Genomic DNA, 14,367 nt, shown 5'->3' on the forward strand with positions numbered 1-14,367 from the left:
GCAGGGGCTGCTGCGGATGAGCTGGGGCATGGTTCACACATGGCCTGGGCCAGCGTGCCACCAGCATTGCCCACGGCTGCTGCACAGCACCACAGGCGAGGGGAGCCCAGCAGGCGCTGGGTGCCTTGGGCACCGGCATCCAGCTGCAGCCTCTGCAGCAGAAGCGCAGGAGGGAGGTGAGCACGCCGAGCATTGCACCCCCAGTGCTCTCATCCAGGCGTCTTCACGTGAGCCGGGCTGGGATGGATCATGGGCAGCAGGAAATGCTCCTCTGCTTAAGGATGGCACAAAATTGGCTGTATAAATGACCTAAAATCTGTATAAAACTCACCTAAAGGTAGTAGCAGGCTTTACACTAATGATTTCTGCTGATCCCTGTTTGGATTATAAAGAGAACTGCTTAGTGCTCATTACCTGCCCTGGTCTCTGTATTAACCGTGTTATATTAGAGGCTGCAGCCACAGACGTGGCTGGTGGTGATGGAGGCAGCGCATCGCCCTTCCCAGACGACCTTGTGGGCTGTCCCCGGACTACAGACAGCATGGGACACCCCAGTCCGAGCAGGTGGCACAAATCTTGTTGGGGGTGCCTGCCCCGTGCCCAGGGTGGGCACTGGCACCAAAGCACAGGGACAGGGGGGTGGCATCTTGGGGATCTTGGGCATCTTGGGGCAGAGGTCCTCTGTCGGGCTGATTCAAGTGGGCTTAATTTAGTTCCCAATTTCAAAGGAAGGGAAAAATTCCAAAGGACAGGAGGTTTACCTCTGATCAGTGCTGGTTCGCCTCGTATCTCCTTCCACAGAAAACTCCAGGGGTGCATGGGGAAACAGCGTGTCCTTTGGGAACCACGCCGTGGTGCCTGGCACAGGCAGCTTGGGCACAGGCTGCAGGCACCACGCACAGGACCACAGCACACCCCCAGAGGCAGAACCCCACTGACAGGGGTTCTCCTCCTCCCGCCTGGTGGGATATGCCCCCAAGACCACCTCTCCCCCCACGCCACCTGCACAAGGGCTGTTGTTCCCAGCACAGACCCCGTGCACCCACCCATGAGTACGGCCCCATGGCCCCCAGCCCAGAGGTGCCTCCGGCCCCATGCTGGGATGCAGGGGAGGCTGGTGATGGAGACACCCCCAGCCGGGGCAGGGTTTCAATAGCTGCTATTTCAGACATTGGTATGAGTGCTACGGTGCCTCTCCCAATTTCATTGCCGCTGTGATTAGCAAGAAGCTAACTGGATCATCTGCCGCTGCTTATTTTAAAATCAAAATGCATGTAAGAAGGTTATATTTGTTCTAAAGAAATAAAATAAAACGAACACTGTGAGAATTATATTTTTCTCTAGTTAAAGCAGAGGTGTCTTTGGACAGAATTGCGTATTCCCATATGAATTTATTTAACAAGTTTTTAATCTTTAAATATAGATTTAACACTTTTTTTACAGGTACATATACAATATAATTCATTTAAACTTGCAGTCAGAGAAAATTCTCTACCGTAATTTATACATATACATTAAGAGCCTAGTTCAACAGCATACTTAAGGTAACATACCATGTCGTGTGCAAAGTTTCAAATGTTAAAAATCTCAGACTGTACATTCAGATTTGCAGAACTTATCAACCTCATAAATTAATAAAAGCTTAGATTTAAAACTATGGAAGACAAAAAAGATTAAAACCATTTAATATGCAATGTGTGCTATGTTTGAGACAAATATTTACAGTTGTACCTCAAAACGTGTACTGTTACCACAATAATTGTTACCACTATAAACAGCCCCGACAGTAACTTAAGACACTCCTATTCTTCCACCTGGCAAATGCACTGTGGCCAATTTTGAATTAGACTGAAATAATCTTCAGTGACTTAAAACCCCTCTGCTGTGATTGCTGGTGGCTGAAGAATACTGGGATCCTTCTAGGTCTTGCAGTGTTGCTCAGTTCAGACGCAGCTGGTCACGCTTTTGAGGATGTACGGAGGGGGGTTACCCACAATACCGGCCACCTGAACTGGAGAAGTGCCCATCACTGCGTGCCAGCATGCTGGGGAACCCCCCCAGGCAACCACAGCCACCAAGCAGGTTCGACAACCCCTCCATACAAAAATGGCCACCAAAAAACATCCCCCAAACCCCGGTATGTTTTAACTGAACAACTTGGGACTGTGTCTAAGAATCCACGGTTCACAAATCGAAGTCAGATCATCAAGGTCCCCCTTTAGTCCACAGTATAAAACATTTCATTTTGACGGGACAGAGCAAATTCATTACCGCATGCATAACACTAGTAACCCTGCTCTCAACACAGTCAGATGCTCTTTGCACACATCTTCTTAAAAGTCAAACCACCTGTACCTATGCTCTACAAAAGCAAAACTAGACAAAGAAACACAAAATTAAATTATGAGTGTTCAGTGTTCTCTTTTCTTTCTCAAAAATTCAATAGATACATTATTGTTAAAGATGCTGAAAAGTACAGTCTTATCACAAGAACATCCTTAGTGCAAACATGGACATTTAACTTTGATTTATGGCACATGTTCCAAAAGTACATACATTTAATGTAAACTTCAACACTTGCTAGATACAGGTTTCAGCCTCGGGACGCTTTGGGACCCTAAGTGATGAGCGACAACCCTGAGTTGTCAGTTTGACCTGATCCAAACCTCACTGAAATCAACGGGACTGACCGCCACGGGCTGCAGTCAGACCCTAAGTGCAAAAAGAGGATCTTTAACGTTATTGCATCTCCGCATGTGAGTCAGCCAGGTAATGCTCTTACAGAACATTACATTCACATAGCTGAAGTAGGTATTTAAGACAAATCCATCCATAAAATCAATTAAGCAGGACATACAGCTTCTTTGTTTTTTTGTTTGATTTTTTTTTTTTTGGTTGGATTGTGGTTTTGGTTTGGGTTTTTTTGGTTTACCAAAACTCAACTCTTTTATTTGCAACTTCAACAGTTGTCAGCTAATAAGTAGGTAAAGCCTTCAACCTGGAGAGGAATTTTCAAGCATCTAAACAAAGTGTCAGGAAACTGCAGTGTACTTCTCTGATGAAACGTGATGGATGTCATGGAAAAACAGCAGGTGAAATTAATAAAATACTGTACTTTCCATAGGAGAAACAAAAGAAAGAGCAGAGAATGGCTTCCTTTATGACTATGAGAAGCTGCTTAGGACCCCAGTCCTGTTCAGCGCAGATGAAGCTGTGGAGGTCTGTGAATGTGATGAATAGTACAGGACAACTCCAACTATTGTGCTATTTCTCTGTAACACTTAGTTGAAAGCTTCCAAAGAGCATCGAAAATAGGATGCTACCAGTTCACCCTTAATTCAAGGGGAACTAAACTTTCTCGTGTTACACAGGCCAGCATCTATAAAGTAATGAAGAATGATGTTAATATTAAAGCATCTTATACCAAGAAATACATTGTTCCCTGTAATCATGTAACATTTTGTATAACATAAAAAAGTAAGTGCGCTCCTGCAGTTCTCCCTAAAAGTTGAACTCCCACTAGCTCCAGTGAGAGCCTTGCCTAAGGCAGGACCACAGGGTTTGACTCATTTCCATCACCTACCACTTGATTATCACAGCGTGGCCAGCTGATACCTTCTCTAGACTCCTTATTTTGTCAGGTTCAAAATGGTTTTCTACAGCACTACAAAATAGCTGTTCCGTGAAGCTGGCTGGCATCACAGGTTGTGCAAGGAGACCCTGCTTTACGTTTCAAAGGCCAAAAAGAGATCAGCGTTACCTTTAATGGACCCTGCGTAAATACAAAAGCCTGTGGCTGCAATCATTAAAGTGCATAAGTAATAGTGCAAACAGCTGTGCTGCATCTGCAAAACTACAAGTGGCATTTTAAACAGAATTTAAGACAAAACTTGCACATTTCAGCTAACATGCTTATGCCAGCCTGCAAGAGCTCAAGAGTTTGGCCACATATGTTACTCTCATCGGGCAGGTTCAAACCACGTGGCCTGGGGAGCCAGGTAAGGGGTTGCCTCAAGCTCAGCACAGTCGAGAGGACGATCCCCACCGCCCTGGCCAGCAGGAGCAGAGGGCATGCAAGCTCGGTCCTTCAGGCACTACCAGCAGGGGAAACCTTTACTCAGCTTTATTGCATGAAGAGCACACATAGGGGATCCCCTTAAGGCTTAGAAGAGATAATTTGGCAAGTGGGGTGTTAAAACAAACTAGGAGAGGGTCTGGGTGTAGAACAGGAGCCTGCATCCTCCTTAAACCAAGCCGGTATGCGTGCCTGCCCTGGCACAGAGCATCCTTCCATGCCTGCTCTGAACGCTCCTTGCCTTTGGGCTCCAGGCAAATTCTGCCGTACAACTGTTCTGCTGTTTAAGAGAATTCGGAAGTTGTAGCAACGTTTCTTAAATATATATATTTATATAAAGGCATTTATCACCGCTTCCGTTTTTCATTTTAATCCCTCTTTTTATTCAGGCTACTCGCTCTAAAAGCAGTCTCATGCAGCCTTCACACAGCGAGTGAGAAATGGACACTCGCCCTTCTCTCTGCCCAGCCTGTAAAGGTCGGGTGAAAAACACTGTGGCCCCATTTTGCTCTGATGTGAAAACTTGGGAGCCAACAACATGTTTCCTTTTGCCTGCATCTGTTTACCACTGCTGAGAGAAAAGCAGAGCAGGGACAGAGCTCAGCCTCGGCGAGAGGGGCGGCTGCAAGTGCTGCTGGACACCAACACTGTCACCGAAGCGAAAACGAGTTACGCAGCAGCTCTGGGGGATGGCAAGGGCCTCATTTCTGCTCTCCCCGCTCTCCCTTTGCCATGCAGTGGGTGCTGCAGCGCAGCCAAGAAGCAAGATGCCTTTTCCTTCACTGACACAGATGCTGTCAGTGCTGTAAATCATGATCTTTGGCACGTTAGCAACCAGGGGACTTGCAGAAATGTTTTGTCTCCTGCCCCACCGTGGAATAAGAGTTGGGATTGTAACGCTGCAGCCCTCACCTTCCCCAAATGTGTGTCTTGCACAAGGGAAATGAAGAGATAATCTTGACTTTTATATGAATTAGCAAGGAGATGCAAGTCAGTTGACCAGGCAATACCTGGCTGCTTTAGCAAGGCAGCTTAAACTAGCAACACATGGGTAAACCTCAGCAGTAGCTTTTTCCTGAATATTGCTTTTTTCTGAGCAGAGCCCTCCCCTATTTGAGATTTGCACGTTATCACCTGTGACACAAAACTATTCCTACAGCACACATAAAAGCATCCACCATGGATTTACGCAGGAGACAAAATAAATCTATTCAGAAAAAAGCAGCAAGGACTAAACTCAGAAGTTATAGCTAGAGGCATAGCAGAAGGAAAACTGGTTTTCAAAGTGACCTCCAAAAGCCAGCTGTCTTCCTCCCCAAAAGCCTCCTGGCTTGTACCCAGGCCAAGATTTACAAAAAGTTTAATAAGGTTTCCCGCACGCACACATTTGCAAAAGAAGAGCTGGACCAAAATACTTGCTCTATCAACAGTTACATGGCATCGCCAATAGTAACCACTCATCTCTAAGGAAAATCACCTATGCAACCATGCAAGGAAAGGATGCAAAACCATCTGTGGTTTTGTTTGGGTGCTGCGAGTTCAGCTTTGCAGGCAGGCTGTGCCTGCGCAGGCGGGGTGCTGGAGGATGGTGGATTTGCAAAGCCAGCAATGGTAGGGAAGGGGGGCATGGACCACACACATCTGATGACTTAAACTGGGCAGCAGAAAGTTCCCTGTAACTTCATTATACAACTTCATTGTACTGGCTCAACACTGGAATAATTAGCAGGAGGGGAGAGGAACAGCTTGTAAGCGTGCAGGCATCAGCCACCCTGTGATGGGAGGTTCTTGTTAGGGCCACATATAAATCTAATAAAAAAAAAGATGTTAAGGTAAGGGAACCATTTAACCTATTCAGCTAAAGGCTTTGCTGAAAAAAACCCCAAATCCCAGATCCGTATGACTTCTGGTTATGAAATTCAGTGACAGGAAATACGTTTTTATTTATTGCGGGGACCTGGAGCTGAGCAGTATCAGAAGCACTACCCCCGCGAGGGGCAGGACTGCCTCCCCCATCCGAGTGGCTGACTCCACCACGCTCCACGCTCCTGGCGACCCCACAACATGTTCATCAAGTTTACCCTGCTTACATGCAAAACAGCATTTCAGCACAAGCAGCTCATCACATGTGAGGGTTACGGTGCTCCCTCCTGCCCCTACTTTGCTCTGCAAGCTTGGCCGCCCAATTCTCCCTCTGCTATACTGGAGCAAGAGCTCCATCTTCTGAAGAAGCAGAAAAGAGCCCAGCCCTGAGCAGTCTGGTACAGTCACCTGCGGTACAAAATGACCGGTCCACAGAGGAAAGGGAATTGCTAAATGTAAAGGTACTGTTTGAAAATCAGGTTTCAGAGTGAAAGTACATTATACACATCACTGAAAAGCTCTAGGAATAGCTCTAGGAAATAGCAAAAAAACATCCCACATCATCCTACAATATTGCCTGGAGTGCACGTACAATTGGAATCATGCCCAGTGACTGCATACATGAACAGCAACAGCAGGAGAGAACAAAGTTAATCGTAACAGGGAGAACAGAGCCTCAGGGCCACCACTAGACCCTGGCAGCAGGACTGCAAAGCACCTGGGCAGCGGCATGAGGCTCACCAGAGGAGCTTTCTGTGGTTTTGCCTTGTGAAATTCCCTTTAGTTTGTGCTCGGCGACTTTGCAAACCAGATGGTTTTGCATCTGGAGATGCGAGTCTGTTAGCTTTGGGGGATATGACCACTTGCAAAGCAAACCAGTGTTCAAAGTTTGCCGGCACTGTATTTTCAAGATGCATTTGTGGTTGGAGAAACCTCCTGCACAGGCTGCGGTGGAGGACCCGGCGACATGCACTAACCAGACTTGCTGAGAAGACAACACATGGTGCTCCAGGGTAGGAGCATGCCAAGGGCAGTCCTCTCGGCTGCACTGCTAGCCCACTGCCAGCGGCCCCTTCGGTAAAGCCACAAAACCTCCAACCTATGAAATTCGCCTGCCCTGCAACAAACGGGATAAAAAAGTATCTTCCTGCATAGGAAGGATTTTACTGAAATACACTGGAAATCCATCAGGAGCTGACTGTTACTATAAGCCTTTCAGAAGGCTTCCTTCATGGTCACCAAAACAATAGATTTTGACAAAAAAAAGGAAGTATTTATAAAGAAATCTACTTGCCAAATTTGTTTCATATGGTTATAACTAGTGTATTTATTTTTTTTCGGATGGACTGCATCTATGTGGGTTTCCTGAGCTGCTCCCATTGCAAACCCTGGTCTCCCATTCCCAGTGACATGGTGATGAGGCAAACACATGGAGTGGTGGATGCTGCGTACATGGCAAGGGCGACAGGCTGCTCTTAAGGCATTTTCTTGTGTTGTCTGTTACGCTTCCCTATCTATTTCTACGTACATTTATGGCTAGAAGACGAGAAATATGTTTTCTGAGACTAGAAGCCTCCTGCCAAAACCTGGTAACCTGTTTATTATAAACTTGGTTCTAACAACGGATTAACAAGGAGGCAGCAATGAGGGCAAGAGGTTGCAGAAATGAAGTATTGCCTTAGAGTGCTGGGGGTCAGGCCACGACGCCTTTTGCAGCAGGAGGAATTTCTGCCTAGGTACCTCCTGTTCACACGGGGTTTGAGCTATAGCAGCGAGGAGGCAACACAGTCCCGGGAATCCCTCTGTCAGACTCAGACTCTTCTCCCCGATCTTCTACCCAGTGCTCTTGCAAAGAAATCTATGTTTTTAAATGCTTGGGTTTAACTTACTAGTGCCTAAAGTCACAGAAATGTCTTAAGGTGTTGACAAACAAAAAAAGCTTAATTTACTACTTTTGCGGGTTTTTGGAGTAGCTGCTTGCTTTTTTTTTTTTCCTGCAGAGGCATATGCAGCCAGATTTAGTACATCAAGTGTAATGCAAATGGCTTAAAAGACCTGATTGGAGTTATGAAATATTTCTGCTAGGCGTGCTATATGATACCTGCGACTTTGGCATTCCGAAATCTGCAGTCACCAACTACTATCTGCAGACTGTGGACAGGAATCCAGCCTTCTTTTCTTCTGTTTAGGTTTTTCACCAACCTTGGAATGACAACGGCATTAGTAAAAGAAACAAACCAACCCAGCAGCAGTTCCATACGGGCAAACTCTACACAACTGTCAGTGCAACCAACAATTTGTTCAAACCAGGGAAGCATTTGAACTGGAGCAGGGCATGCATTGAAAATATTCTTCCCACCTAAATTTAGGTACCTAATTAAAAACCTACATCAGGAGCGCAGCTACCTTGGGCACCCCTCTAGGCAGTGGAAAGGAACAGAATGCTCCAGAGCATGAGTTATCCCACCTGAGACTTCCAGAGATGCCAGTTTTCCTCCATTGACTACCGATGGAGCCAAGGGCAACTACTTTCCTCACTTCTTTGCTATTAAGCTAGACTGGTAAGGTGAATTTAGTCAGGGTACTGTAAGTAAATTCAAGCCAAGACTTAGGCAGCTGGAAATACTCATGCTCATAAACAACATCCCTCTGTCTCACCCATGCAGTGAAGTTTGTGCTAACACAAAAGTTTGGTGTGCAAAATCTTTGCCTGGCACTGACTGAAATCACTGTAAGAGGTGGTAAGCATTCAGCAAAACTGAGATGTTTTACACCTTCCTTTTGCTAACAACAAACCAGATTTTGAAAAAGGCAGTTGGACTAGATGATCATTGTAGGTCCCTTCTTCCAACTGAAATATTCTGTTCTATTCTATTCCAATTGCCCTTGAAGTGCAAGGGCTGTAGGTGCTGGCCAGGAATCCTCCACGGGGCATTTGTGTCTGTGCATTTATGGGCTAGCGCCTGCACAAATCTGATCCAGGTTCCTTGTAACACCACCCTTCCCACATCCCGAACAAGGCATTAGCACGCTACACTCTCTCCTACCGAGACTCTGGGCTGGCTGATGAGAGCTAGTCAGAAATCAGCCTGGAAAGGAAAGGCAGCCAGAAATCTCAGCAAATTGCTGCAAAAATCAGAAAAGAGCGTGCTGCTCTCCGAGGCAAGGGAACTAACGGTTCAGAAGGCAGAGGGCTGGGTATGGTGACTTCCCAGGCAACACTCCCAGCCAGGAGAGAGCCGGCTGCAAAGCATTATCTCGGAGCCACAGTTTTAAACACAACAGAAAGATGGTTTACAGCCATTAACCATTAACACTCAGACAGCTGTCTGAGGGAGGGAAATGTCTTACAGTTACTCAACAGTGCTATTAATAAGCCCAGAGGAACTGAGTCAACAGCTGAGCTGAGGTGGGCAAGGAGCTCTCGCTTGAAGCGCCACCTGAAGCAGGCAGAGCATGGCAAGCAGGGTGGTGAAGATGCTGGCAAAGCACGGCTCACCCAGGCACCCATGGCAAGGCAAGTCCTGCCACGTTGTCCCAGGCCGAGCCAGCACGTATGGCCTCTAGTCATAGCAAGGGAATGAATTCTCCAGCTTTCCGGAATAGTCTAAAACTTAACTGGCACCTGCAATGAGTGTATCACCAGGCAAGCGAGGTCGCACAGGACTGCCTTGCAGGCTCGTAGAGAGAAGGCAAAGAAATCCTAAAATACCTACCACTGTCCCTCACCATCTTCATGCAAAAGCTGAATTTCATCCCCGTTTTTCACCAGCAGGTCCTCTGATCCTCTCCTCTTGCAGTCTGCAAGGGCTTTGTATCTTCCTGGAGACTGTGGTAGTAAGAAAAAAATTATCTTATTCAGCTGCACTTCATATCATGCAGCTGCTACGTCTGACTGCCGCAGGGAACGTGACGGAGCCCTGTCAGCTACCCTAATTCAAATTATTTCAAGAAACTGTGGCTGAGACATATCCTCATTTCCCAAAGTGAGATATGGAAAATTTGAGAGACATAGACAAGATACATCTGTTATCCAGCGAAGCAAAACAAAGCAAGATGACCAAAACCAGCAACACCCAAAGCTTTGGGACTAACCAGCTGGTTCCCGTCCTCCTCTTCAGTGTCCGAGCAGTTGGAGAGGTACTGGTTACCCGACCACTCCTCCAGCCCCTCGCAGATTTCCAGGGACTGTGACATTCCCGGCCAGCCTGCAAGACAGCGTGCAGCTCAGGCTGGGGGTACCCCAGCACCCGCAGAGCATGCCCCGAGGGAAGGGGAAGGGTCCATACTTCTGTGGGGCTTGTTCTGGGGGGACGGGAGCCCACTGTCCAGCATCACTGGGCTGGTGCGCTCCGAGTCATTCTCTTCTGAGCTTACGGAGGCTCTCTGCTGCTTTCTGATTGATTGAAAAAAAAAAAACAACAAACAGACAGACATCAGTCTTAGTTTTACTTTATGAATGAACACAACTTCACAAGGTTTTGTAAAAGAGGGTGAGAAATAACAGTGGTACTTCCTAACGTATGTTTCTATAAAGGTTAAGGACTTCAGTGCCTAGTTTTAGTTTTTTGGGAGGGGAAATACAGTGGCTATGGTCTGTCTCCTGAATTTGAGCACAGTCTTTGATCTTTGTCTCCATGTGCAGAGGATGAGCAGCTCAGGCTGCGCTGCCAGGCGAGTTCTCCAGGGTGCCCCTCACAGACCCTGTCCCCAGACCACCACCACCAAAGGATGAACGGCACCACATCCCTCCTGACCCCGATGCCAGAGGTCTCAGACAGAAACAGGGAGGGGGGAACAGCACAGAGCCAGGATACAGACAGAGGACAGCGGGTGCCCAGTGATGGGGGGGTACTGGAGGGAGCCCCCGATCTGGCTCCTGGGACTCACCCATCACTCAGCTGGGAGGAGAGCGGGAGCTGGTCTGTGCATGAGCCAGGCTGCTGCTTCTCCACTGTGGGGAGGTCAAACACCATCTTAAAATCCATATTTTTATTAGTAACCGTCACACTTGAAGCATCATTTTTAAAAATTAGACCTTTTGTACAGCTCTAATGATTTCCATCTAGAGAAAAACAGGCTCGGACTCTTGCAAAGCACAGACTTAGTTATGATTAAGATGGTATATGTTAGCACAAATCCAATAGTCAGCATGCCACTGAAGACTATAATAAGCTTAAAACTAGGCATCTGCTACGTATCTTGTTGAATTAAGCCTATGATAACAAATGTGAAATAATCCCCAAGGTAAGAAAAAAAAAAAAAAAAGTACTTCTGTAATTCATTTTCACGTAAGCATCTGGCCTTTATTGCTGTAAGTTATGTTCTTTCCCTGTAAGACCTTGCTCCAGTATTTTGCTACTAGGCTTCTAAAAATCAATTCTGTGGTGAGAATTAGTGGATTTGAAGATTAGCAATGTGAAAATAGGAAAGGTTCTGCTGCAGAGTGAACGCCACAGAGAAATTGGTCAAATGTACCTTTTATAAGCTCCTGCTGCTTGAACAAAATTTTTCTTATTTCATTCAACCATGCCATCTTCAGATCGACCGTTTGGGCCTACAAGTAGAGAAAATTGTCCTAATTTTGCATTGAGAAACATCCCTTATAATGTGTGAATGAAATTTCATACTTTTCTATGCTGAAATTATCCAAAATCCCCTTTTATCCAGAGCCACCACTAAATTTTAAACATACATGATCTTCTAAAATTGACGATCCTCACTACGCCCAGGCAAAACACTGGAAATTCTTGAGCCATCTCTTACGACACAAGAAGTGCAGGCAAAAGGACACGTGTGCGTGCATCTCATCTCTTTTACAAAATACCTGAAGGGCCAAGTCTGCCTTTTGCATATATGTATACTTGGATACATACATCTGCTTTAGGAATTTAAGTCAGCTACTCTGTTGCAACATGGAGAAAAAAAAGCTAGGCAGAAGACTAATTAAAAAAAGCATCAATCGACAGTATTTTCACAACAGGGTTGTGAACACCCCATTAGGCAAACAGTTCATCATCATCAATTTCTATTCAAAACGCTACAAAGCAGCGGGGGGGGGGGGGCGCGGGGAACCAGGAAGAACTGAAGAACTCGGGTCAGTTGGGCATTTTGTAGATGAATCCAAAGACTCCTGGGAACAGCCCCACGGGGGCTAAGCCTTTGCTCTGGGAGCAGTTCTGACATCTCACTGCACAGCAGCACGTGCCTGTGTCCATTGAAGCGCGAGGCTCGTTTCCCACCTCAATTCACACAAGCTATTAAGCACAGTAAAATCTTTTTTCCCAACTATCGGTCTATTTGAGATATTTATCTGGAATAAAAAGGGTCTATTTCCAAGGGGCAATTCAGTCTTCACTTTAAGATGACTTTTACAGTTCTAGACTGGACACCAAGGAGCAGCCACTGGGACAGCTCTGTGAACACTGATGTGGGCAAACAGGAGGACAAAACACAAGTTAAATGTCTAATAATCCTATAAAGACCAACGGGAGACATCGCCTCAACACTGTTATGAGTATGTACAAATATCAGCATTTTTGAAGATACAAACCTGCACGACATAGACCTCTTCTCGCCCACTATACCAGATTTCAAATTTCCGATGATCTCCTTTCACATTCTCAGTTATTCCAACTGCATTCATCTGCAAATCCAAAAGAACCAGAAAGTGAAACATATTACAAATTTCTCCCTTTTCCCTATGTAACCAGACTTTCTGCAGCATGTTAAATAAACCTATTTTCACCCAATTTAACACAATTCATCAATATTAATTTCAGTAGCAATGACTTATCCCCCCTGACCTTCTGCCAGCTTGCTGTATTTACAAAAGCTTTCTGAAACCAATCAACGGACCTTAGGGGACTTTTCATTTGGGCATCAGTGGAACTAACTGAAAAGTCATCTCATACCTCTTTCACCATGAAATTTCTCAGATGAGGCATATGAAGCTTTATAAATGCATGGTACGTTATTTTTCTACATACATTATTTCTGCTGTATTATTCTTTATTTACTCACTTAATTTGGTGTTTCATTCTTTCAGCGATCTTTAAAACCCTTTTGTGAAGCCCTTAGCTCCTTTAGAAATTTCAGTTCAACATCTTCTGGTCCCTAACCACCCCTGTAGTTGAGACGCCATCCCAAGGTTTCCAAAAGAAGGCTGAACTTCTGGATATAGAGCCTGAGCTGCCGTCAGCCTGGCTTTCACGAAGCACGCAGACTTAAGGCTGGATGTGGCTGAACGCGGCTCTACCTGTTGTCACAGACCACTTTTGATCATTTGGATGGAAATGTCAAAAGCCCAAATAATTCAGGACCTGCACAACGTGACCCACCTGAACAAGTAGCTCAAACTATGGTTAGAGACCGAGACGTTCCTCAGCAACAGGAGACCTCTGACCCACCTGCTGAACACGCCACGAAGCTTAAACGTGCTTTAACACCTGACCTCGCATAAACCATCTCCTCACTCAAAGCAGAATTTGTTAGCAATTTATTGCTGATTAACAGATGGTCAAAAATAGCTAAAGTATCCCACTCACGTGTTTTGAAATGGATCTAATAATAATGGTATCATCCATCAGAAATTATTCACGCAGACTGGATTAGATAAACCCAATATAACTGCAAATAAAGCCTTAGAAAGAAGATCTGTTTAACACTGCTGCTCCTCTTCGTTAGTACGTGCGTCCTCAGAGCTTTCGGTCTGAAAGGCTATGACGATGTACAGATCGGGTCATCTGGGCAAACCTTCTGTTCCCAGTTACTTTTCCAAACGGTGGCACCCATTTTCAACGACTATGAACAACCTCAGGAAATAGGAAGCAAGTTGCTCATTAGCTTTTCTCCTTTCTTCACTGGCACAAACAGCAGAGCTCTTCTGAACTGACAAAGCGCTTGCCTCCAGATGCAGAAAGGCCACTGCCGAGCAGCCGTCAGCACTGTCCAGTCTCTCTTTGCTCGCATCCCTCTCTCCACCTGGTCCTCTACAGTCACATTTGACAAAAGACTGGAGATCTGCACTGAACAGGACTGAGCTTGCAAGAAGGTGATCAAAGCCAGTGACCATTTGCACATGCACAGTTTCACACACGTCCATTGGTATTTAAAAACGCACAGGTTAAAATGTGCAGCATAGTCCTGAACATTTGGAAAAACTTTATCCTGTGCAGCATAGTGCCACGATGCCTTAGAAAGCTGGATCAGGCTCCATTCTGATTTTGTGAAAACATAAAAAACTAAAAAAAAAAACCAACCAAAAAAACCCCCCAAACTAAAAAAAAAATAAAAATTAAAGATGTCTAAAGGACAGCCTAGAGAGCACATCATCCAGCCGCTGCAATTTCCAGTTCTGGGCATCTTGTTTAGCATGACAGTTTATTATACAGGGGCTCCTACAAAACTGCTCAGGCATCAAGATATTA

General features: G+C 45.7%; 1 protein-coding gene across 2 annotated transcripts in view; it reads right to left on the minus strand.

Annotated features, from left to right (window-relative positions):
• Positions 1-25: 25 nt before the first annotated feature.
• MCF2 (MCF.2 cell line derived transforming sequence) overlaps positions 26-14,367 on the minus strand; it is a 62,553-nt gene continuing 48,211 nt past the window's right edge. For both annotated transcript variants that reach the window (XM_055818174.1, XM_055818175.1), the window contains 8 exons: positions 12,492-12,584; positions 11,417-11,495; positions 10,829-10,892; positions 10,228-10,334; positions 10,034-10,146; positions 9,655-9,767; positions 8,040-8,140; positions 26-3,379 (listed from right to left, as the gene is read on the minus strand). In XM_055818174.1, the coding sequence (XP_055674149.1) occupies positions 3,339-3,379; positions 8,040-8,140; positions 9,655-9,767; positions 10,034-10,146; positions 10,228-10,334; positions 10,829-10,892; positions 11,417-11,495; positions 12,492-12,584 (711 nt within the window). In that variant the 3' untranslated portion in view covers positions 26-3,338. The remainder of the gene's footprint in view (positions 3,380-8,039; positions 8,141-9,654; positions 9,768-10,033; positions 10,147-10,227; positions 10,335-10,828; positions 10,893-11,416; positions 11,496-12,491; positions 12,585-14,367) is intronic.

Source organism: Falco peregrinus, chromosome 13, assembly GCF_023634155.1.
Source record: "Falco peregrinus isolate bFalPer1 chromosome 13, bFalPer1.pri, whole genome shotgun sequence".
Classification (NCBI taxonomy): Eukaryota; Metazoa; Chordata; class Aves; order Falconiformes; family Falconidae; genus Falco; species Falco peregrinus.